The 24282-nt window shown below is 48.3% G+C and overlaps 1 protein-coding gene and 1 pseudogene across 3 annotated transcripts in view; both read left to right on the forward strand.

Annotated features, from left to right (window-relative positions):
• The first annotated feature begins 6413 nt into the window (after positions 1-6413).
• Positions 6414-24282, forward strand: part of ADCY9 (adenylate cyclase 9) — a 121211-nt gene continuing 103342 nt past the window's right edge. Inside the window, exons 1-3 of one of the 3 annotated variants that reach the window (XM_013055031.2) lie at positions 6414-6497; positions 11345-11718; positions 15522-17257. In XM_013055031.2, the coding sequence (XP_012910485.1) occupies positions 15565-17257 (1693 nt within the window). In that variant the 5' untranslated portion in view covers positions 6414-6497; positions 11345-11718; positions 15522-15564. Of the gene's footprint in view, positions 6498-11344; positions 11719-14635; positions 15245-15267; positions 17258-24282 lie in introns of those variants that run through there. The other 2 variants (XM_045072147.1, XM_004750535.3) reach the window with 2 other exon arrangements.
• On the forward strand, positions 19476-19630 carry LOC123389737 (annotated as a pseudogene).

Below are 24282 nucleotides of genomic sequence, written 5' to 3' on the forward strand. Positions count from 1 at the left end.
TCTTCAACACAGATAACAAGGAGGGGAATGTTTCTTTTTCTTTTTTTTTTTAAGATTTTATTTATTTATTTGACAGAGATCACAAGTAGGCAGAGAGGCAGACAGAGTGAGAGAAGGAAGCAGGCTCCCTGCTGAGCAGAGAGCCTGATGCGGGGCTGGATCCCAGGACCCTGAGATCATGGCCTGAGCTGAAAGCAGAGGCTTAACCCACTGAGCCACCCAGGAGCCCCGAGGGGAATGTTTCTTGAAAACACAGTCTGATTACATGGTAAAAGGAAAGAAGAAAACTGAGTCCAAGTGAATTTTCTGTTGGCCTTGATAGAATTAAATTAATTAATTAAATACTGTCCCCCCCAACCCGGTCATTCATTTTTTTTTTTTCAAAGTCTATGTGTATCATGATGAATGTAGCTCCATGCCTTGGTCATAGGTCTTCGAGAAAAATCTGTAAATGGTTTATTGACGAGCAGACTCGAAGTCTCCAACTATAGTGAATAGAGGAACATGAGGGGTTTTTGGGCAACATTTGGATAAAAATATAAAAAGATACCCATTTTAAAATAAAAGTATGATTTTTTTAAAAAGATTTTATTTATTTATTTGACAGACAGAGATCACAAGCAGGCAGAGAAGCAGACAGACAGAGTGAGGAGGAAGCAGGCTCCCTGCTGAGCAGAGAGCCTGATGCAGGGCTTGATCCCAGGACCCTAGCTAGGATCATGACCTGAGCCGAAGCAGAGGCTTAAACCACTGAGCCACCCAGGCGCCCCAAAAGGATGATATTTTGATGTTGCATTAAGTAAGAAAATGTTGATAATCACACAGTGAGCAGATTGGTGTTACGATGAAGCTTTGACTTGGTTCTCCATATGGAGGCACATAGTAGGGACTCTGTAAAATATTCATTGAATACTTTTGGGAGTCAAGCCAACATAATGAATTGACTGCTGGACTTTGGACACCACAATCTGATAAACAATTTTAAAGTAGCCTGTGCATTCTGTGGTTATTCCGTGACTCCAAAGGATCTCTAAAATAAGACGTTATCAAATCGGTGTTGTGAATTAGAGGACAAAAGCCTAAGCCTAAATCCTCTTTCATGGAGGAAACCTCATGGGGTAGTCCTCTCTCCCCCACTCTCGCTAGTGGTCTGAAGTGTGAGCAGCCGTAGCCGCTGACACAAGGGAAGAGGCTGCCTGCGGGGTCCCAGTTGGCTTTGGATCAGTGCAAATCAAAGGGCTGCTCCAGGAGCTAATTACACAGACACAACGATGTTCTGTGGCCGAGTGGAGGGTTGTTTTTTTTTTTCTTTTTTGAAAGATTTTATTTATTTATTTGACAAACAGAGATCACAAGTAGGCAGAGAGGCAGGAGGGGGAAGAGGGGGAAGCTGGCTCCCTGTTGAGCAGAGAGCCGGTTGGGAGGCTCCATCCTAGGACCCTGAGATCATGACCTGAGCCAAAGGCAGAGGCTTAACCACTGAGTCACCCAGGTGCCCCGGGTGGAGGGTTTTTAAGTGTTCCTAGCCACTCTCTCCTATGGGTACACAGAAGCAACCAGGATAGAACCCCTCTATAGGTGTGTCTTCTCCATCCTCCTGTCCTTCCTGCTGCTCAGACTGATGACCTTGGAGTCATCTTGACTCTGGTTGGTTTCACGTTCCTCATCAGATCCATGAGCAAACCTGCTGGCTCCTCTTTGACAACATATGCGTTGTGTCACCGCTGTTAACTGCCCTCACTGATATGTGCTAGACCAAGCCACTGCCATCTCCCACATGGGCTCCTGAAGCAGCCTCCTCGCTGGTTCTCCTGCCTCTGCCCTGCCTTCTTACGCTTGATGTTCAGCACAATGTGCAGAGAGATCTTTTCTACTGATTTAAGACAAGTCATGTCACTCTTCTCCATTCTTCTCTTCATTCTCCAGATCCTCATCCCACTCAGAGTAAAACCTCAAGACCTTCAGTGGCATGTGACCCCCATTGCTTCTCCGAATTCGTCTGCCACTCTCTCTGCCTTTCTGCACTTCGGACGCATGGGCCTCCTTCCTGTTCCTGGAGCACAGCAGGTGCTCTCTACACTGTTCCTGCTGCCTTGATTGTTCCCTCTGCCTCTGACACTGTTTTTCAGATATCCACATGGTTCCCTCTCTCACATCCTCCAAATCTCTGCCCAGATGTGTCCTTCTCAGTGAGACCTGATCACCCTATTTACAGCTGCAGCTATGTATTTAAAACTATTAGGTTGGCTATAGTTCTTTTTGGGGGGGTGGGGGGCAGGTACTTTTTTATTAGGCTAAGGAAGTTTCTACTCCTAGTTTGCTGAAATTTTTAAAAACAGACAGTTATTGAATTTCCTGATTTCATTGATTTTTTTCTTCTGCCTACTGAGATCATCATGCCTCCTTTAGTATGGCAATGTGGTTAACTGCATTAATACATTTTCTAATATTAAACCAGCCCTGCATTTCTGGAATAGCCAAGTAGCCCAATAGGGAGACCGCGAGCAGAGCATGGCAATCTTGCTGAGTTGAGGAGAGAGATACAGGCATTTGGAGAGCCCGAAGCAGGTGAGATTTGCAGAGCAGAACCCCAGAGAGGAGGATCCTATGCAGAGAAAGACTTCTGAGAATCTGGAGACTGTTACAAATACTAAGCCACAAATACACAGGGGGAAAATCCGTGAAGCTGGTCAGAGGCCATCTGGAGAACTGGAAACTGAACAGGACCTGGGTAATACCCAAGCTCCAAACAGCTAGAGTGGAGAGTTGTCACCGAGCACAGGCACCTCACAGACCGCAGAAGGGTCAGCATCACCAGTGGAGCTGAACTATTTCTACAGGAAAGGCTATTAAAGATCTGTCCAAACAAAGCTGAAAAACATTCTTTCAGAGAATTAACCTAATCTGCAAATAACCTGACTTCCTGTTAGAACAGTCTGGTACTCTTGAAATGAAGGCAGCGAACTCTGGCACTCAACAATGCACAGTTGGGGACACCTGGGTGGCTCAGTGGGTTAAGCCTCTGCCTTCAGCTCAGGTCATGATCCAGGGTCCTGGGATCGAGCCCCGCATCGGGCTCTCTGCGCATCATCCCTGCTTCCCCCACCCTCTCTGCCTGCTTCTCTGCCTGCTTGTGATCTCTGTCTGTCAAATAAATAAATAAAATCTTTAAAGAAAAACTGCACAGTTGACAATGTGCAGCATCCAATAAAAAATTACTTGACATGAGACAAGGTGATCAAATGTGACCCATAATCTGGAGCAGAATCAGTCAATAGAAACAGAGTCAGAAATGACAGAGATGAAATGATTGACAGACAAGGACTTTAAGTCACTCACTGCAACTATCCTCAAAGACTTAAAGGAAATCATGTAATGTGGAGCAAAGTGTAAGATAGTAAAAAAACCCCAAAAGCTCCTTGTGGCACTGAAAATTTCAATATATGAAATGAAACTTTCACCAGATGGGATTAATAGGAGATTAGAATCTGCAGCAGAACAGATCAGTGAACTCGTAAGCATGGTAATGGATACTTATCATTCACACTAATGCACAGAGGAAAAAAAGAAGAAAACCCCACCAGATCCTCTCTGACCTGTGGGACAATGTTGAGCAGCATGGATATGTGTGATTGTGTGTAATGAAGTCCCAGGAAGAGGAGGGACAGGGATGAAGTAGATTTGAAGAGGGTGCCTGTTGGCTTAGTCAGTTAAGCGTCTGCCTTCTACTCAGGTCATGATTCTGGAATCCCAGGATCGAGTTCCCCATCAGTCTCCCTGCTCAGCAGTGAGTTTGCTTCTCCTTCTGACCTGCCCTCCTCTCGTGCTTTCTCTCTCACATGCTCTCTCTCTCAAATAAATAAATAAAATCTTTAAAAAAAAATAGATTTGAAGAGCTAATGGCCAAAGCGTTTTCCACATTTTTAAAAAAAGATTTTATTTATTTATTTGACAGAGATCACAAGTAGGCAGAGAGGCAGGCAGAGAGAGAGAGGAGGAAGCAGGCTCTCTGCACAGCAGGGAGCCCAATGTGGGACTGGATCCCAGGACCCTGAGATCATGACCTGAGCCAAAGGCAGCGGCTTAACCCACTGAGCCACCCAGGCACCTGCGTTTTCCACATTTAATGAAAGCTGTAAAGGTAGTTATAGACAGAGCTAAGACACTCAAAGAATCCCAAGCAGAATAAAAATAAAACCAAACCCAGACTCATCATAACCAAATTGCTGAAAACCAGTGATAATGAAAAAAAAATCTTTAATTTCAGAGATAAAAAGATACAATAAATGTAGAACAAAGGTTAGAATTTCTCTAGATTTCTCATATTAAGCGATGTAAACTAGAAGACACTGGAACATCTTTAAAGCACTGGAAGAAAAAAATGATCGATCTAGAATTCTATATCTAGTGAAATTGGTTTTCAAAAAAGTCTTTTGCAAGTCACTTGGCGGTATGACTGTTCTGATATGAGCAGACGTGCTGTGTGCATGTCTTTCTTCTCCCTCCTCCACCTTCCTGTCTGGAGCTCCAGACACTATCCTCCATGGAAGGGGGACCTTCAGGTATTGGACAGTGACTTTTCCTTTGTAGGAAAGAGCAACAGGCTCTAAGGAACCTCGTTCTCCAATGCCATGGATTGCCAGACCAGCCCCAGACTGAGCCTTCTGGATGTATCGCAGTGAGAATGGGTTAAGCAACTGTTATTTGGAGGTTTTCTCTAAACCTGAACCTGATTCTAATACGATTAGTTATTTGCAAGAGTAGCAGTTGGTAAGTCTCTGATAAGATGATCTAGAACAAAGAAGACACAAGTAATATGAAGATTTTAGAAGGGGACATAACCATAAATGCTGCAGAGATGACAAGAGTAATAAAAGATTATGAGAAACCTACCAATAGTTTTCATGTGCAGAAAAAAAGGAACAAATTTCTAGGGAAAAAATCACTACAACTAAGTCAAGGAAAAGCAGAGATTCGAAACAGACTCTTGTCCTCTGATGTTCATAGCAGCGTTAGTCACAAAAGCAAAAAGGTGGAAACAATCCAGTTGTCCATCAATGAATGAATGAATGTGGTATGGACATAGAGTGGAATCTTCTTCATCCTGAAAAAGGAATGAAATTCCGACACCTGCTACAACATCGATGGACCTTGAAAACATGAAGATGAGTGAAATGAGCCAGACACAGAAGGACAAATATTGCGTGATTCGTCTCCTCCAAGACACTAGAATAGTCATATTCGTAGAGACAGAGAGTAGAATAGAGGTCACGGGGCCTGGGGGCAAGAGGAAGCGAGCAGTGAGTGTTTAATGGGGACAGAGGTTCAGTTTGTTGTAATGTTCTGGATGTAACAGGTAATGTATACTTCTACTCACTGCCACTGAACTCTATGCTTAAAAATGGTTAAAGGGGTGAACGCCTGGGTGGCTTACTGGGTTGGGCCTCTGCCTTCGGCTCGGGTCGTGATCTCAGGGTCCTGGGATCGAGTCCTGTGTCAGGCTCTCTGCTTGGCATGGAGCCTGCTTCCCCCTCTCTCTCTCTGCCTGCTTGTGATCTTTCTCTGTGTGTCAAATAAATAAATAACAATAAAATCTTTTAAAAAAATGGTTAAAGGGGTAAAGTGTATGTCATATGTATTTTGTCAGAATACATTTTTTTTTTTCCTTTTTAGGTGTCCTGGGGCAGGCAGAGATGGTGGTACACTCAGGCCTCCCCGTTGCTGGGAACGTTGTTGACCCTGATGTCCTAAAGCTTCCAGTGTAATGACTTCTGCTCTGTGCTTGTCGTTTCTTGGCAGTTACACAAGTGGAAGAATGGGTGCAAATATATAATTATGATAGTAACTAGCTATGAGAGATTTTTAAAAGTTTTTTAAAAAAATATTTTAAGTAATCTCTACACGCAGCGTGGGGCTTGAACTCACAACCCGGAGATCAAGCATTGCGTGCGCTCCTGGCTGAGCCAGCTAGGAGCCCAGGGACCAGTCATTAGAAGGAGCAGACAGAACTTCTATTCCCAGCTGGGAGCCTGTTGGTAAAGAAGAGGAGCCTCAAGACCTGAATGACTGACCCTTGTCCCCAGGCCTTTTCCTCACGTGAACTGCCCAGTGAAGTATGCTCAGCCGCCCTGCGTGCTCCAGCCTTCCGAACCCACGTCCACTTTTAGAACTGGGCATGACATGCGTTTGGCACTGGCCTGGGGGCCAGGCTCCCGGGGGCGGCCAGCTCCCAGCGTCTGCTGTTTTTCTGTGACAGCCTCTACCTTCAGAATCACCTGAGCCTCAAAAAATGCCCCAGGAATTCACTTTGCAGCCTGGCACATTCCGAGTCCCTGCGTTGGGCGGCCGCACCCAGATTCTCAGCCAGAGCTTCAGCGGCCCCCCCTTCCCCCTTCCCCACCTCCTCAGGTGTTTCTGCCTCGTGACTGCAAGCTGTGGTGCCGTGAGGCAGGGATGTGTCTGCATTTGTGTGTGATGTCATTGGTCCCGGATCGGAGGTAGGTTTCTTCTTAGTTCCAGCACTTTCTGCAACAGTCCTGGTTCCACCTTCGTAAGCAGATACGCCTGCGGGGAGCGGAGGGCGGGGGGGTGTCTGCTGATGGGCTCTGTGCACGCCCCTCTGGCAAGGCCAGCCCACGCACCCACACTCTGCCTCAACGGCTCTTCCAAAGGCTTCTCGGCCTCTTCTCCATGGGGCCCTGCCCTGCCCATGCTGCTTACTTGGCTCTTGTCCCCTGTGCCCTGCAGCCCAGCTGGCCTGCTCAAACCGCCCCAGCACAGCCCAGTTCTCCAGAATCCCCTGGACACTCCAGTCCCCCTGGAACCCTCCTGGGACTTACAGGTCTTCAGGGTGTTTTCTCTCCTCATCCATGTCTGGTCCCCCTTCCCTGTTTGCCGGAGGCAGACAGTGGGTGTGCTGACCATAACGCAAGTCTGGAATTGTGTGCCGCGGGTCACATCTCGGACTTGCACCTTGAGCCAGTGAAGAAGGAGACCTGCCAGCTCCCTGCGTGTCCCTGTCTCAGCACCCGGGCACTCCTGCATGGCCACTGTCCCTGGCTGGGCACCGGTGGGGCCGCCTCTCCTGCAGATGGTACTGTGACCACTTCCTCAACTGATAAGGAAAACCAGGAGGAAGCCCCTTTCTGGGCTGAGTTGTCAGATGAAGTTAGCCCCCTACACCGCCCCGCCCTCGCAGGGCACCGTGGCCTGGCTGCAGCAGAGACGATTACAACCTCCATCTTCCCGGGGGACTGAAGCAGCCCAGGAATGCAGTTTTAGGCTGTCCTGGCAACGTTGTCCTGGCTCTTTAGGACTTTCTTTCCCCAATTTCCCTGAATCTCAGAAGTGCCGATTCCGCCCTGCCTGGCCTTGGGCTGTGCTCACCCACTGCCCTAGGATCCATCACACTGACCCCATCCCTCAGTTCTTGGGTGATGGGCCGCACCGCATGCTTGTCTGAGGTCTGCCTGTGATCTCAGGTCATGACCTGAGCTGAAATCAAGAGTCGGATACTTAAACGACTGAGCCACCACCCAGGCGTCCCTACTGTGGTGTCTTCTACAGGCTTTGCCGCTCACTGCCCATGGGAAAAGCTTGTCTCTTATTAACAGTCCCAGCACACTATGGCACAGCGGGTTTTTACCATGACTTGTGTGAGGACCTCGACGTGAAGCACTGAAACATGAAGCATAAATGGGAACGGCAGAGAGACCTGGACAAGCTCTGCTGATCGGGTACAGCCTGGACTCCATGGAGCTTCTCAGATACTGAGTATTGTAGATGCTACTGGATACTTCCTCCTGGAATGTTTCTATGTTGGAGAAAAAAATGTATTTATTGGCATTGTGGTAATTCTTGTCGGGCTCACAAACTTTCTTCCTGAGTAGTGTTAATGGTAATTTGATATGATCGTGGGCCAGAATATATCCCCGTCATCCTGACAAGTCTGTGGGGTTCTGCCGATAGATGTGGCTAATAGTTTGTGGGTTCATTGTGCAAGGGACTGTCCTAGGAGGGCTCCTGGGTAAAAGCCAGCAACAGTCCACCAGGATCAGAACTGTCCCAGATGCTGTCTTGCTAAGCAAAGGTTTAGATACTGAATGCTCAGCGTTCCAGCCATTTTTGCTTCTCAGATGAGTGGTGGCCAGCCTGGAAGAGCCTTCTTTGGAAAACCTGACGAATCCAAGGGGAAACCCTTGGAAGTACCAACATGGGGGGGGGGTGTCTCCTATAAAATGACCTGACCAGAACCTTCTAAAGCAGTAAATGATCATAAGAATCACCGGGGGAGATTTGAAATGCCCTCCTGTACCCTTTCCTGTCCCCAAATGGTCACATCAGGATTACTTTATTTTTATTTTTTAATTTTTATTTTTTTTAAGATTTATTTATTTGAGAGAGAGAAAAAAATAGCACAAGCAGGGGAGGAGCAGAGAGAGAGACGCCTTGAGCAGACTACCTGCTGAATGGGGAGCCTGATGGACGCAAGGTCCGATCCCAGGACACAGATCATGACCTGAGCCGAAATTAGGAGTCAGAGGCTTAACTGACTGAACCACCCAGGTGCCCCCATATCAGAATTTCTGAGGATGGGGTCACATCATTAGTGTCCACAGCGTCCCAAGTGGTTGTGGCATGTGGCCGGGCTGAGAAGCACTGTGTGAGGGGAAGCCCATGGTTGGCACGTCCCACCACCTGCACTGAGTTTCTAATCAGCTTTTTAGTGACTCGTCTGAACTGTGAATGGGCAGCCAAAGCTGACCAGACATGCAAGAAAACCTTCTGACTTGGAAAAGGCCCAAATGATAAGAAAAGGTGGAGACTATGCAAAAATAAATAAATAAAATAATCTATCTTCAGTATCTTCAGAGAAATGAGAAGTTATTCCACTGGTGAAATGAGAATAAGATGAAATTTTAAAAATTCGGAAGTCAGGACATCTTGGTGGCTCAGTCAGTTAAACGTCTGCTTTCAGCTCAGGTCATAATCCCAGGGTCCTGGGATCAAACCCCGCATCGGGCTCCCTGCTTAGTGGGGAGTCTGCTCCTTCCTCTCCCTCTGCCCCTTCCCCAACTTGTGCTCTGGTCTTCTCTGTCTCTCTCATATAAATAAGTAAAATCTTGAAAAAAAAAAAAAAACCACCTCAGAAGGCTGAGGTTGGCTGGCCCAGTTGGTTAAGCATCTGCCTTTGGCTCAAGTCATGATCCTGAGGTCATGGAATCAAGCCTCCTGTCGGGCTTCCCTGCTCAGCAGAGAGTCTGCTCCTCCCTTCCCCTATGCCCCCTACCCCCTACCTTCCTGTTCTCACTCTTTCTCTCAAATAAAAAAAAAATCTTAAAAAAAATTCAGAAGACAGAAGAGCCCTTGGGTATCAAAACATAACAGTAGAATTATTATTGTGAAAAGTTTTTGAAGAGAAAAGGAAAAAAGGGTAGAAAGAAAAATTCTCAATAAAACATTAAAAGGTAAAGCTAAGGAAATCTCCCAGAACATTGACAAAAAAAGTCAAAGGGAGAAAAAAAGGAAAGTCACAGAGATGGAAAAGATAAGAAAATAAGAGGAATAGACAGGAGGCCCAGCATTCCAACATTAAGCATTGCAGAAAGAGAACAGGGAAAACAGAAGAGAGAAATCATCAAAGACACAACTTCCTAAAATTTCCCAGAAATGACAAACATGAGTCCTCTGATTGCAAGGGGCCAGCCGATGCCTGGCACAAGGGATAAACATAGATCCATGCTACCATCCAGCATGGTGAAGTTTCGGAACTACAGGGAAACTTCCAGAGAGAAACCAGGTTTCATACTTAGGATTGAGAGTCAGAAGGCACCTGAGCTCTCATCACAACACTGGAAGCCACAGGATGCTTGATGACGTCACAGCTGTGAGCAATGTGATCTCTCGGCTCACACTCCTGGTCTGTAAAATGGGCACAGTGGGGGCGCCTGGGTGGCTCAGTGGGTTGGGCTGCTGCCTTCGGCTCGGGTCATGATCTCAGGGTCCTGGGATTGAGCCCCGCATCGGGCTTTCTGCTCTGCAGGGAGCCTGCTTCCCTCTCTCTCTCTCTCTCTCTCTCTCTCTGTCTGCCTGCCTCTCTGCCTACTTGTGATCTCTGTCTGTCAAATAAATAAATAAAATCTTTAAAAAAGAAAAGAAAAGAAATGTAAAATGGGCACAGTGTTGTGTAAGCCAAGTTTCTGCAGGCGTCTCTAGAAGTGACCCGATTTCTTCTCACCTGCACCGGTCAGGGCTGACCTCCACCCCGCTACGTGCCCTTGGGGTCTCCTGCAGCTCTCAAGATGCTGAAGGTTTGCTCTAGCCTGCTGGGAAGCAGAGAGAGAGCCCCCCTGCCCTTCGTCTTTCGTGTCTGCACCGTTAGAGGGGTTACCTGGAGTGCTAATTGTACCCTTGCTTGTGGTTTGTGATGAAACAGTTCGTGGGAGTTTCCTGGGGCTGCTACAACAATGACCACAAACGTGGTGGTTTCAGACAATAGAAGTGTATTTGCTTACAGTTCCAGAGGCCAGAAGTCAGAAATTATGGTGTCAGCAAGGCCCGACTCCCTCTGAAGGCACTGGGGGTGGGTCCTCCCTGCCTCTTCCAGCTTCTGTGCCTCTGGGTAACACTTGGCATTCCCTGGCTTGTGGGCACATCTCTCCAATCCCTGACTCCATCTTCCCCATGGCTTTCTTCTCCCTGCATGTCTCTGTGTCCCCTGTTGTCATGAAGGACATCAGACACTGGATTTAAGGCTCGTCTGAATCCAGAATGACCTCATCTTCAGTAATTACATCTGCTAAGACCCTATTATGGATTCCCTATTATGGAATGGGATGGGAGGAACAGTCCAGCAGGAGCTGGGCCAGGTTGCAAATCTGAGGGACAGTCACCATGCTTTCCTCAGAATCCCCACCCTCTGTCTCAGTCAAACTTGCTGGGTTAACCAACCAGTTCCTCCTTCAAAATATGATTGCCCTTGCACTTGTCCTCCCTGGCCCCCGCCTTGGGGTCATAAATATGTCCATCACATATCTTAGCTTTAAGGCCAAGCCAGAATCTCTACTATGTATGTAGGTGGAAAGAGCTATACACTCATAAGCATTACATCGAATATTACTTATTCTGCTTATTAAAAGCAACCAAGAGCTTAAGTATTTCATACACATCTTGCCTCTTATAATTCCCAAATGCATTCATTCAATAGGCATTATCGAGCTGTGCACCAGGCATGACAGGATTTGGAATTTATATAAATGGCTAGATCAAAGACTCCTGGGTTGTAGCAAAGCCTGCCAGGGATTTTGATGATCTTCCCTAATCAGCCTCTTTTACTTTGCCTCAGTACAGGATTCTCTGTGAGTGTGGAGGCAGCTGCCTAAGACTAGTGACCAGCTCCTGGATGGAGAGGAAAAGGATGTGGGTCTATTCCTACAGACTCACCCTTACCAGGCAAGAGAAGAAGGACTCAAAGCTTGCTCACTGCAGCCTGATTGGATGAGAGCAGGAAACACCCCCCTCCCCACCGCTGCCTTACCATGGGTGGTTCTCCACAATGATTGCCCACCCGACTGCCAGAAATAACGTAGGCACTGCTGAGACCTCCGCGACCTGCTTGACGAGAATGGTCAGAGCTCCCTCCATGTGCTGTTTGTCTCGAAGCTGGTCATGTCATGACCATGTGTGACTTCTGATAGCTTGGAGCCGAAGCCCTCACAGGTCAGGTGAACTAGTATGTCGGGGAGGGAAAGGGTGATGTGATGCGGCTGGTAACACTTGCTGAAAACTTTGGTGAAGTTTGTGCAGACCCTATCTGATTCACGCTGTGTTGGGTGGAAGTTCTGCACACATCACAGATGGAGAGAAAACCTTACAGATCTGGCAGCCATCTGGTTGGATGGATGGAGAAAGCAGTTGCACCGGTCCCATATCTCCTGAGTAACAGGCAACTCCATGATTTTGGAGGGTTAAGGAGAAGGGACCCAGGGCTTGCCAGCGACTCCCTTCCAGGTCTTGGCATTAGGAGAAAGGAGTTGACCTTTTTGTGGCATTCTTCCTCACGTATGGTGATTCCATTTTCTTAACTCATTGCCTTCCCCAGTATCTTTTCCAGCTAGTAGCCTCTTGAAGTCACAGAGAGTGTGTCACTGGACACCCAGGACCCAATGCTCAGCGCTGGGCACATTATCCCTGATCCCAAGGGTTTATGGAATGACTTCCACCCTAACCTAGAGATTAAGGAGGGCCTGGTGGGTTACAGCCTTCATCAACAGGGAATGCTGTCCATCTGCTTCCAGGAGACATACGGGAAAGGAGGGAGGTTGGCATGATCTAAAATCATGCTCTAAAAATCTGACACAACTAATTAATTTACAAATGCCAAAGTCACCACAAGTGGTGGGTGGACTGAAAGATTATGGGAGGAAAGGAAAAGCACAGATAGATCTTTCCAATTATTGGAGGAAACCAGCAAGTGGGGAGTTCAGGGTTGCATTAAATGGGGGAATGTAAATTGTCAGCAGCTTCTCTAAGGGCTTCTGGCTCAGGTTGGTGGGTTAGCATGTGAGACACTGGGGTATGTGAGGGGTCACCATGAGGGTTAGAGTGGGTGATGCTGAGGCTTCAGAGCACCGTGGCCTCTGGGGTCAGACCTGGTTTTGAATCTGAGCTCTGTCCCTAGACTTTGTGTGGATTTGGGCACATCACGCATCAGTCCCCAGTTTCACATCTCTAAAATAGGGGCAATCACATGTACCTCAGAGGGTTGTGGTAAGAACCGAATAGGTCACAAGTGAAAGCATCCAGTGGTTTCGGGCACTTACGACAAAGGTTCAGTCAGTGTAAGTTTACTATTATTATCTTTCTTACTGGCTTGTGCAGTGTACATGTTGGTTTCTTCATCTGTAAAAAACAGAATACATCAGAGTTGTTCAGCACATAGCTGATGATCCGTAAAGGTTTTATTTACAACTTTTTCTAACTTTTTGTTTGGAAACAGTTTTAGACTTAAAGTTGCAAAAATACCAGAGCATTCCCCTTCACTGTGCAGCAGGCTTCCCTGAATGTCAACGTTGTATGTAATCATAGTCCGTTGACAAATCCAGGAAATTTACACAGACGAGAGGCTACTATTCAAGGCTACTATTCACTAAACTGCAGACCTCTTCGAATTCCCCCAAATGCTCTTCCTGTCCCAGTTTGTACAACAGGATCCCATGTTACGTGTAGTCCAATCTGTGACAGTTCTTCACTTTCTGTCTTTCATGACCTTGACACTTTTGACGAGTACTGGCCAATTACTTGGAAGAAATATTTCTCAATTTGGGTTTGCCCGATGTTTTCTGGTGATTAGATCAAGGTTATGTTCTTTTGGCAGGAATACCAGTCCTGCTGTTGTGTTATTCTTGTTTTGTTTTTCTTTTATCTTTATCACGGTAAAATACACATAACATACAACTTACCACTTTAAACCATTTTAAAGGGTACAATCCAATGGCATTTAGTACATTCCCAGTGTTGTGTACCCACCACCTCCATCTAGTTCCATCACTCCCCAAAGCAGAGCCCCCAGGCCCAGACAATCACCTGTCTGCTTTCTGTCTATGGGTTTGCCTATTCTGGACAGTTCATCGAAATGAAATCATATAGTATGTGGTCTTTCCTGACTGGCTCCTTTTCACTTAGTATCATGTTTTCAGGTTTCATCTTTCTGGTTCCTTCGTGGATCAGTACTTCATTCCTTTTTATGGCCAAATAGTATTCCATTATGGGGAGAGTCCACATTTTATCTTATTTTCTAAATCACCTGTGAAACCTGGCATGGGCCCCGTGGCTGGGCCTGGAAAGTGAAGGGAGGAAGGAGGAGACCCTTATGACTGGCAGGAGGTACTAAGTATGCAGGAAAGGGCCGGGATTGGTGCACAAGGGAGTCTGGGACTGTATTGACAGGTTGCAGACAACGCTCAGGGAGGCTCCCGTGGGACTACTCTATGGAGAGCAGACTCCTGTGAAAGGTTCATTTGTGGAAAGGTGAAGGCAGTTGTGGCCGATGATCCAGGCACGGGAAAGGCAAGTCTCTGCGGCTGGAAGAGCCTGTGGGGGGGGCCCAGGCACCAGAGGCTGCGGCTTGGACTGCGGTGACTGGGAAGACCACGCTCAGGGAAGGGCTTGTGCCCCCGGGGCACGTACTCATTGCTTAGAGAGGAAGGGGTGCCTCTCTTTGGGCACATGCACCATAGTTGCAAACTTGTATGTATTAAGAAAAGGTGTGCTGACGGAGAGGAGAACGTTTTCGTTTCCTAAACGTCGCACCCCGGCTGCTCCTTAACTAGCAGGAGCCACTCGTTTTCCTCGAACGGGTCTGGGGACCCGAGCCCGGAGGAAAACGGGTCTCACAGAACCCCGTCGCCTCCGCAGTCCCCTCAGCCCCACAGGTCCCGCAGTCCTGCAGTGCCTGCGGCGGGCCGCCCAGCACCGCACCGCCCGGGGGCAGCAGGCGGAGGCCTGAGGGCGGAGCCGCAGCGTGCCCGCCCCGCCCCCGCCCTGCAGCCGCGCCGGCCCGGCGCGCGCACCGTGCGCGTGCCCGGGGCCAGGCGGCGGCGTGCGCGGGCCGCGCGTGCGCGCTGCGGCGGGGCGAGGGGCGGCGCGGGCGCGAGTCTGTCAGTGACAGCGGGAGGGGGAGGGGGCCGGAGATGGTGGCGGCCGCGGCGGCGGCGGCGGCTCTTCCGACATGAGGCAGCGGCAGCGGGAGGCACGGCGGCGGCCGCGGCCGCGGCGGCGTCGCTAGCTCGGGAGGCCGCCCCGGGCGTGGGCGGGCGGGCGTCCCGGGTCGGCGTCGCGGGAGCTGGCTCTGCGGCAGCGCAGCGCAGGGCGGCCGGCTGAGGGGCCCGCGCCCGCCGCGCCCTGCGCTCGGCGCCCGGCGTCTCCCGGGGCGCTGGGCATCCCCGCCCCGCTGGGCCGGCCCCGGAGGCCGGGAGCAGGCCCCGCTAGACGCGCCGCGCCGACGGGGGCGACCGCGGCGTCGCGGGCTCCTCAGACTCGCGCCGGCGCCGGGGCCTCGCTGCAGCCCCTCACAGCCCGCCCGCAGCCTCCCGCGGGGCGGCCGGCCTTTGACGCAGGGGAGGCGCCGCTCCGCGCGGCATGAGGGGCCCGCCGCCGCCGGCGGGAGAGCCGCGCGGGCGAGAGCGGCTGGCGGCGTGAGAGGGCTCGGCTGGACTTGCCTCCGCAGCCGCGGCGGCCGGAGCAGGCGAGTGCGCGGGGTGGGCGGCGCGGGGGGCCGTGGGGGCGCCGCCGCCTCGCCGGCGCGGGATTGCCGGGTCCGTCTCGACTGCTGCGGGCGGCCCCGGGGCGGGACGGCGGAAGCCCGGCTTAGACGTTAGCCGCAGCTTTCGGGAGCGTGTGGTGCCTCCGCAAGTGGACCGCCCCGGCCGCCGCCGAGCACACCGGTGGAGCTCGTGGCCTTCAGGAGCGTGCGCCTGTGTGGGAATCGGTGCCCGTGTAACTCAGGTCGTCTTCGCCGACAGGTACCAGAGCCCCCGGCCCGGAAGGTTCGGAGCGCTCGGCAACATGGCTTCCCCGCCCCACCAGCAGCTGCTACCGCACCACAGCACCGAGGTGAGTTGTGACTCCAGCGGAGACAGCAACAGCGTGAGGGTCAAAATCAACCCCAAGCAGCTGTCCTCCAACAGCCACCCCAAGCACTGCAAGTACAGCATCTCCTCCAGCTGTAGCAGCTCTGGGGACTCAGGGGGCGTCCCCCGGAGAGTGGGCGCTGGAGGCCGCCTGCGCAGGCAGAAGAAGCTGCCCCAGCTGTTCGAGAGGGCCTCCAGCCGGTGGTGGGACCCCAAGTTTGACTCGGTGAACCTGGAGGAGGCTTGCATGGAGCGCTGCTTCCCGCAGACCCAGCGCCGCTTCCGGTATGCGCTCTTCTACATCGGCTTCGCCTGCCTGCTGTGGAGCATCTATTTTGGCGTCCACATGCGGTCCAAACTGATGGTCATGGTAGCCCCAGCTCTGTGCTTCCTCGTCGTGTGTGTGGGCTTTTTTCTGTTTACCTTCACCAAGCTGTATGCCCGGCATTACGTGTGGACCTCTCTGGTTCTCACCCTCCTGGTGTTCGCCCTGACCCTGGCCGCCCAGTTTCAGGTTTTGACGCCTCTCTCAGGACGTGCTGACAGCTTCAATCGTACCCTCGCAGCCAAGCCCACAGACACTTGCTTATCTCAAGTGGGGAGCTTTTCCATGTGCATCGAAGTGCTCTTTTTGCTCTACACCGTCATGCACTTACCTTTGTACTTGAGCTTGTTTTTGGGAGTGGTCTATTCTGTTCTTTTTGAGACCTTTGGCTATCATTTTCGAGACAAAGACTGCTTCCCCCCACCTGGAGCATGGGCGCCGCACTGGGAGCTGCTGAGCCGAGCCCTGCTCCATGTCTGCATTCACGCCATCGGGGTCCACCTATTTATCATGTCCCAGGTGAGATCCAGGAGCACCTTTCTCAAGGTGGGACAGTCAATTATGCATGGAAAGGATCTGGAAGTGGAAAAAGCCCTGAAAGAGAGGATGATTCATTCTGTGATGCCTAGGATCATAGCTGATGACCTGATGAAACAGGGGGATGAGGAGAGTGAGAATTCTGTCAAAAGGCACGCCACCTCCAGCCCCAAGAACAGGAAGAAAAAGTCTTCCATACAGAAAGCCCCCATAGCATTTCGCCCTTTCAAAATGCAGCAGATCGAAGAAGTCAGTATTCTATTTGCAGATATCGTGGGCTTCACCAAGATGAGTGCCAATAAGTCTGCTCACGCCCTGGTGGGTCTCCTCAATGATCTGTTCGGTCGCTTCGACCGGTTGTGTGAAGAGACCAAGTGTGAGAAAATCAGTACCCTGGGAGACTGCTATTATTGCGTGGCGGGGTGTCCAGAGCCCCGGGCCGACCATGCCTACTGCTGCATTGAGATGGGCTTGGGTATGATCAGAGCGATCGAGCAGTTTTGCCAGGAGAAGAAAGAGATGGTGAACATGCGTGTCGGGGTTCACACGGGGACCGTCCTCTGCGGCATCTTGGGCATGAGGAGGTTCAAATTCGATGTGTGGTCCAACGATGTGAACTTGGCCAATCTCATGGAGCAGCTGGGAGTGGCGGGCAAGGTTCACATTTCCGAGGCCACAGCAAAATACCTAGATGATCGGTACGAAATGGAAGATGGGAAAGTTACTGAACGCCTTGGCCAGAGCGTGGTTGCTGACCAGTTGAAAGGTATGTGCGTTTCTTTGCCTCGCCATCTCCCTCCCCGGTCCTGTTTGTGTTGAGGAAAATAAAAACCAAACAATCTTTTTCTAGTGTCAGTATCTGGAGGCAGATCAGTTGTCTCAGGATACCTCAACATGGGGGCATCTCAGGGCTGATGAGACTTTGCCTCTGGTGAGTCAGATATCACAGATCTGTTCCCACTGTGACAGTGCTGACCTAGATGAGATCTTTAGGAGGAAGGAGAACTTTGGAAATGCATATCCTGCCAGTCAGCTGTTACTGTTTCTGAAATTCTGGGGGCAGGTCCGATGAATGTAGTGGGGTTGAGGGGGCATCAGAGCCTGTCAGCAGGCAGAACTTTGAAGTACTTTAACAGATTGTCTTTCTGTTTCATTTGGTTGCCCCTAAATCCCATCAAAACTTTTCTCCATGCCTTTTTCCAGAACTGTGAAGAATAAAACCTTTCTCGTCTTGAGGCCTCACTTTGCTGGAATAAGGAAGTTGCTTTAGCCCTGCAGGACTCTTGAGAATTAAATGGAATTATATACCCTCAGTACATACTGCCTTCTTCTAGGTCTCTTTTTTAAAAATGTATTTTTAGCTTTCAACTTTCATTTTTATTGTGATATTTCTCTTACCATATAGACTGCAGCATTTTACAAATCTACCCGGATCAGAGTTTAGACCCCCTATCCCCAACCCCTTGGATTTGTATCTGGTCTCTTGTCTCGGACTTAAGTTCTTACTGCTGTTCTTGATATTTTCACTGGGGTTCTTTTTCCTTTTTTTTTTTTTTTTTTTAATTTTCACAAAGGGCAAAAATTTCCGAGGCCTGGGAAGTGATGTAGAAATAAGGGGGACCAAAAGTAAGGATTCTAAATTCCTAACCCCCATCCCACTCCCCTTTTTAAAAACAGTCCTTGTGTTTTACTAAAATCTTCTTGCTTGGGGAGGGAACATTTTGGAAGTATGTAGAGAAAATAATATTGATTCTTAAAAGTCAAAATTTGTAAAGCTTGTTGTGTTTTGTGGTGCTCATGCGTTGCATGATGACACAGTGAAAAGCTCCAGGAAAGAGTTTGTCGTGGGAAGGAACAGCTTAAGTCAGAGATGAGAGCAGTAATAGTCTCAGTCAGAGACAGTAAGTGGTTGAGTGTCGGGGTCTGAATAGATTGTCAGGCTTGACATCATCCTATATGCTCAACTGGTATTTTGTTTCTCTGCTTGTGATTAGAGTTCCCCATGTCATTTACTTTCTACTTGGTCATAGCACTTTTTCCTTCTCCTGACTTTTCTTTATTAGTTTTGCTATGAGTTGAAGAATTTACAGGTGTAAGTAGAACACTACTGATACTTCCCTCTGTCTAGAGAGCTCTAAAAGATACTTTGAGGAGGTCAGAAACTACACCTTGCAGTTTACTTGAGAGGTTCTGCTGTGGTGATTGTCTTTCCCTGTAGGAGGGTGACTCTTGCTCTCAGAGTCGTCAGAGTCTACAGATGCCAGTGGCGTGTGGGGCGGATGTAATCCCTGCTTGACACTTTGGTATCTTTAAGATCTGAGTGTTGCAGGCTCTGTCCTCAGGGGTTGTGGGACAGATTCCAGAGAGCTGTGCTATATGACATTATGACAAGGGTAGCAGTTCTGTAAGTGGTAGTCTGAACAGTGTGTTTCTTGAATATCAAGAATAAAAACAGATGTAATCGTTAAATAGGTCTGGAAGGCGCCGAGTCTTTGAATCTTCCACAGTACCCATTTTGTTAATTTATGGGTAATTTTATTTTTCAACTTCAAGTCAAGTGTCTCAAAGACAGTGAAAAAATATGCTAGAAGGGGGTCTATTGATTTTTTTAACTTCAAATAGTGTACATTTGGTAAATTAACTTTTTCTTTAAATTTGTGTATGCTGTATATTGAAGGGGAAAGTTTTACTAGATGGGAGGTAGGGAAAGGTGGAAGGCTCAACTAAAAAGGTGGTATTTTTATATGGTATTCCCTCCTTTAACTGTTTCCCTGAGACCATGATTTTTGCTTTATTCAGCTCATTTTGAAAACCTTTGTGGACAGGACTCCAGTAATATAGGATGTCTATACAACTTCCTGCCTCTGTTTGAAACTGCCCAGTTCTGTTCTGTCATTGTCCAAATCCACTAAATTGAGAAGATAGCACAGTTTGTAGAGAACCCTTTTTATATACGAGGTTAAGGTTATGTTTTTAAAATTTTCATACTTACCCAAAATACCATGATCACGAAGGTGGTTTTCACAGGGTAAGGCTTATCTGTTGTACTCCAGAGGTGCTGACCCTTGCGATTTCCCCGAATGCGGGAAACTCGACTTCATAATTGGGGGTGGTGGGGGACTGCATTTGCATTCTCCCCTGTTTTAAAAAAATAAGTAAGTAAAAACCCACAATTTCTTTTAGCCCATCTTGCGGTTTGTGGAGATACTTTCTCTCTACAATGTTGGGCATAGCCTTTACTATATATCCCCTTTTCTGATAATGGGGTTAAAAATACCCAGTAGAGGACTCTGTAGATATGAGTACCAGTAGGCTGGGCGCTCCAGAACTAGCCTGGCAGCATGGAAAGTAGCTCCTGCTCTGTAACTTATCTGGAAAGGTTTGTGGAAGGCTGGACTTCCATTATTCCTGCACATTCACTCACTCATTGGAAATCTTTAGCATGTTCTTAACATGTGCTCCTTGCCATAGATGAACTCGTGGAGTGCTGACAGTTCCTGACCTCAACAGGCTTACAGTTCTAACTGTGGTAGCATGTGTGAAGAGTCAGGAACCCTGTATAGGGGCTACATACTGAGGTGGATCTTGAGACCTGGTGGTGAGTCTTCAGGTAGATAAAAGAACATTCGGTACAGTGGATGTAGCATGAGCCAAGGCTCAGGGTTGTGTGTCCCTGTGGGCTGTAAGTAGTACTCCATTAGGGCAAGGAAGGGTGTGGATCATGCAGAAAGGAGTTTGTGTTTGATTCTGGACATAATGGGGAGCCGCTGATGGGCTTAGGCAGGAGGCTTAGGTGATATAATTTGCAAATTTAGAAGGCTTACTTTTTCAGTTCTGGGGAATGTAGGTTGGCAGGGAATGAGATGGGAGATTAGAGAGTTGTTTCCGTAAATCCCAGGCAGGGGTCATGGCAGCCTTAGCTGGGGTGTTGACAGTGACAGTGGAGGAGTGGAGCAGACAGGAGAACCAGTATGGATCGGGTAAGAAGTAGAGCCAGAATTAAGCAGACAACTTGGGGGTGAGAGGCTTGATTGTCTGAATGGGATATGGCCTTTCAAGGTTCTGGAGTTGACACTGGAGACAGTTTGCAGTCAGGAATGAGTGAGACCTTTGAAGTTTCTGTGGCATGAATGGAGAATGCAGAATTGAGTTGAAGAATATGAAACAGTCCAGGAGCCCCTGGCTTGTTCATTCATTCATTTAACAAGTAATTTATTTTGTGCCGGGCAGAGTTCTAGGTGCTAGGGATACAGCAGTGAACAAAACAGACAAAAATTCCTGCTCTCGTGGCATGTCATTGTGCACTGAAATAAAGTTCTCAGACACCAATCTGAGCGGCGATGCAGGGCTGCCTCTCTGCAAGGGAGAGCAGCGGTGGTGTTCTGTTCTAATAGGGCAGTCAGTAAAGTCAGTGAAATATAAAATTTCTTCTGCATTAAGTTTTAAGGAGAAACAAAGCAAAAAGGAGGATATAGAGTGTGTGTGTGTGTATGCGTCTATGTGTGTTGGTGTGAAACTTTAGGTAGGGTGGTCAGACACTGAGGGAGAAGGTCGAAAGAATTTTCAGCACGAGGCTCGGACTTAGGAAATGATCCAAAAAGTAAGAGGCAATTATTATTAAAGGTAGGTAGAAATAGTGTGATATGAGTGATGGGAAGAAGCATCTTTTTACACCATTTAGGACAAACCACTGGGCCCAAAAGGATACTAGCTGTTCTGCTCTTCCTTGGGCCACAAGCCAAAAAAGGTGAGGAGGATTGTCTGGAACTGGTTTTTTTTTTTTTTTTTCTTTTTTCCCTCCTGTTATAGATAGAGTCACAAAGACAGAAGGTGAAACTGTCAGCAGATATCTATAAATGTCTTATTTTCTCCTCTGAAATATTAGGAAGCTGCAGCAGGGTGCGCAGTCATTCCAAATCGACAGCAACAACTATGTCTTTATAAAGGGAATGTCTGGTAGCCATTGCCAACCTTTCAGGCTCATGAGCAACGGGGGGAAAGATCTGCTGATGTGCACTGGGCAGATAGTCACCCGCTGACCACAGCAACCAAGACCTTATCCAAGTGCTAGTAGGTGGCTACTTAGGAGAGGTCCTATCTGGCCCCCTTCTGGGGCCCTTCCTCAAACAGAAGGTGGGCTGGGGCACTCTGAATGTTAGCCTTGCCAGTGGCTGTCCCAAACTGGCAATCTGGGCCCCCTCGTTCCCTACCAGCTGGCAGCTAATAGCCCTACTAAAGTACCAGTTTTAGGTGCAGTTTGCTTGCTCAGTTGGTCTCCTTGCTTCACTGGACAACGTGAATAGCTTGTCCCCACCTGAGCAGATATTCTTGCCACTGGAGTGCTAGCCTACAGCAGACAGCTCATTCCTTCCTCTGTAGTCAGGCCGAGAGATTCTCTGCTTGCCTGCATCCTGGAGCAGGCTGTCTCGTGCATGTTGAAACATAGCCTTGGATGGCAAGTGGCAGAGGCAAGATGAAGCAGAAAATTTGACTGACAACCAAGATTGGGAACGAGAAAGAGCTGTGGAGCGGATGCTCACGCAGCCCCTGGTGACAATGTATTCCGGCTTCTTTAGGCCAAATTACATGCCTTCCAGCAAAAAGCACACAGGTGTTAATTTCAAGGACCAGCTTTTGAGCAGAATTTGCCTTTCCGCAAAGAAAGTTAAGGATATGGTTTGCTGAATGGCAGGTGGAATGAAGAAGGAGGGAGGGTAATCATTTAGGTAGAATTAACAAAAAAAGGGAAAAATTAAAAAGAAGCAATCAGCATAAGTAAAGATATTTCAGGGACTAGCCAGCCTGGTTCCAGTAATGGTCACCTGTGTACTTTGCCATGGAGTAATAACCTTGAAAGAAAATGTTGAATTTTCTCTTGTGTGTGCATGTGCCTAAATTTTCCTCTTTCTTTGGTGATTTTGGTATTAGTATTTCTATTGGGAGTCTTATAAGACGGTGGTCATTAATCACTTGAATGCAGGTCCCCTTGCTGGGTGGTGATAGGCAGCTGCTGACCCCCAAGGGAGTGGCTGAGTGGCCTCTCTTCCTGGTAGCTCTTGGCATCATTTGTACTTGCACACGAGACCCCTAGAGACCTTTATTTCCCCAACAGGAACTAGCATCCGTGGAGGGAATTTTATGAGGAGGGGAGAGTTTTTGAAACAGCAAGGGCACTGCCACATGAGGTCTAGAGCGTCCACACTGAGACATTAGTGCAGGATGGTGGTGAGATAACTTGAGCGCAGCACAGGCTGGTGGGGGCGGTCTTCCCTTAAGAGGGCTGGATGAGGTTGTGACATTCATCAGTCTCGCTCATGCCCTGGTAGACTGCACCAGCCAAACTGACACATGGCCAACCTTGGGTCAGGTTTGGCAAAACTGTACTTCGTGAAACTCATGTGCTCTTGTTAATCGGGTTTTTTTTTCCGCACCGCCCCCCGTCCCCCACCCCACATCTGCGGCATTGCACTTGTAAGAAAATGCCTGGAATGCCTGCTCTGCTGAAGTTGGGAGAGAGGCTCATTTCCTTAGAATAGTCTGGAAGGTCAAGCCCCCCAAAGACTGGTAGTTGGAGTGGCAGTAGCAGAACCAGAAAGGGAGTGAGGGACAGGAACAGTTTCAGGAGTGGGTGGGATTCTGGGACTGCGATGATCAGGAACAGCTGTGACCAACCAATGAGGTTTTCCATCAGCCTGTGGTTCTGTTCTTAAACTTTTTGGTCTCAGGACCCTTCTACACCCCCAAAAATTATTGGAGAAACTAAAGAGTTCTTGTTTATGTGCCTTATCAATATTTATCATACTGGAAATTGAAATAAACTGAGATGTTTAGGAGAATCTTTCCTTAGAATTCATTTTAAAATAATAATAAATCCATTGTACCCACTGCATGTTAATAAAAATAATATTTTTATACATATAATTATATATTAAAAATGGACATTATTTATTTATTTATTTTTTAAAAGGTTTTTGAATGAATCTTTACCCAGGTGTGATTTTGTAACATAATGCATTGGTCATTTGGAAAATATTGGTTTCCTGAGTTACGTAGATCTTCCAAATGTTGACAAAAGCCAAGTCTTTAAATACCGGGAAGATGTCGACTTCCCAGGCGCAGAAGTTTTATCATTTTTTTTGAAAGTTTGAATTTTATCACTGACAACAAATACTGTCAGTTGTTTCCTTTGAAGTGACAGACTGTTCATTTTTCAGGAACAGTAGCCAAATACGCTAGTGTGAGTGGCCACAGTTTGTAGGTTGAGCAGAGGTGATCTTCCATCCGACAAGCTGCTGGTTCAGCTTGCAACCCAGACAACTGCGAGGGTGTTTTTCTCAACCCTACGGGGGTAGTCTTCTATTTTAATACAGTCACTCAAGCTTGAGGTTTAACGCAATTATTCATTTTTACTGCATCATTAAAGGACTCCTTAGGTGAAACTGTTTGTTTTTTTTCCTTCTGTAAGCGTGTGGTAGTCAAGAACACACTGACAATTCGAGCGGTCTGGTGCCACCATCTCGATCACTAGTGGGTTCAGCCACAGCTGCTTTTGCACCATCAGTGCTGATGCCGACACTGAAAATGGCAAATAGTGTCCTAGTGTTATGTTGAGAATAGTTTTAACCCTACAGATGGACACCCTGCCGAGAGGTTTCAGGGACCCCTGGAGGTCTGCGGAAGTACTGTGGGAACTGCTTCCTTCAGCTGTAAGTTAGGAAATCTGAGGGTTTGTCCGTACTACCCACACACACACTCTCACACATCTGAAACCACTCTGACTGGACGTGCAAT

This window comes from Mustela putorius, unplaced genomic scaffold (assembly GCF_011764305.1).
Source record: "Mustela putorius furo isolate JIRA1106 unplaced genomic scaffold, ASM1176430v1.1 tig00004007_pilon_pilon_pilon, whole genome shotgun sequence".
Lineage (NCBI taxonomy): Eukaryota > Metazoa > Chordata > Mammalia > Carnivora > Mustelidae > Mustela > Mustela putorius.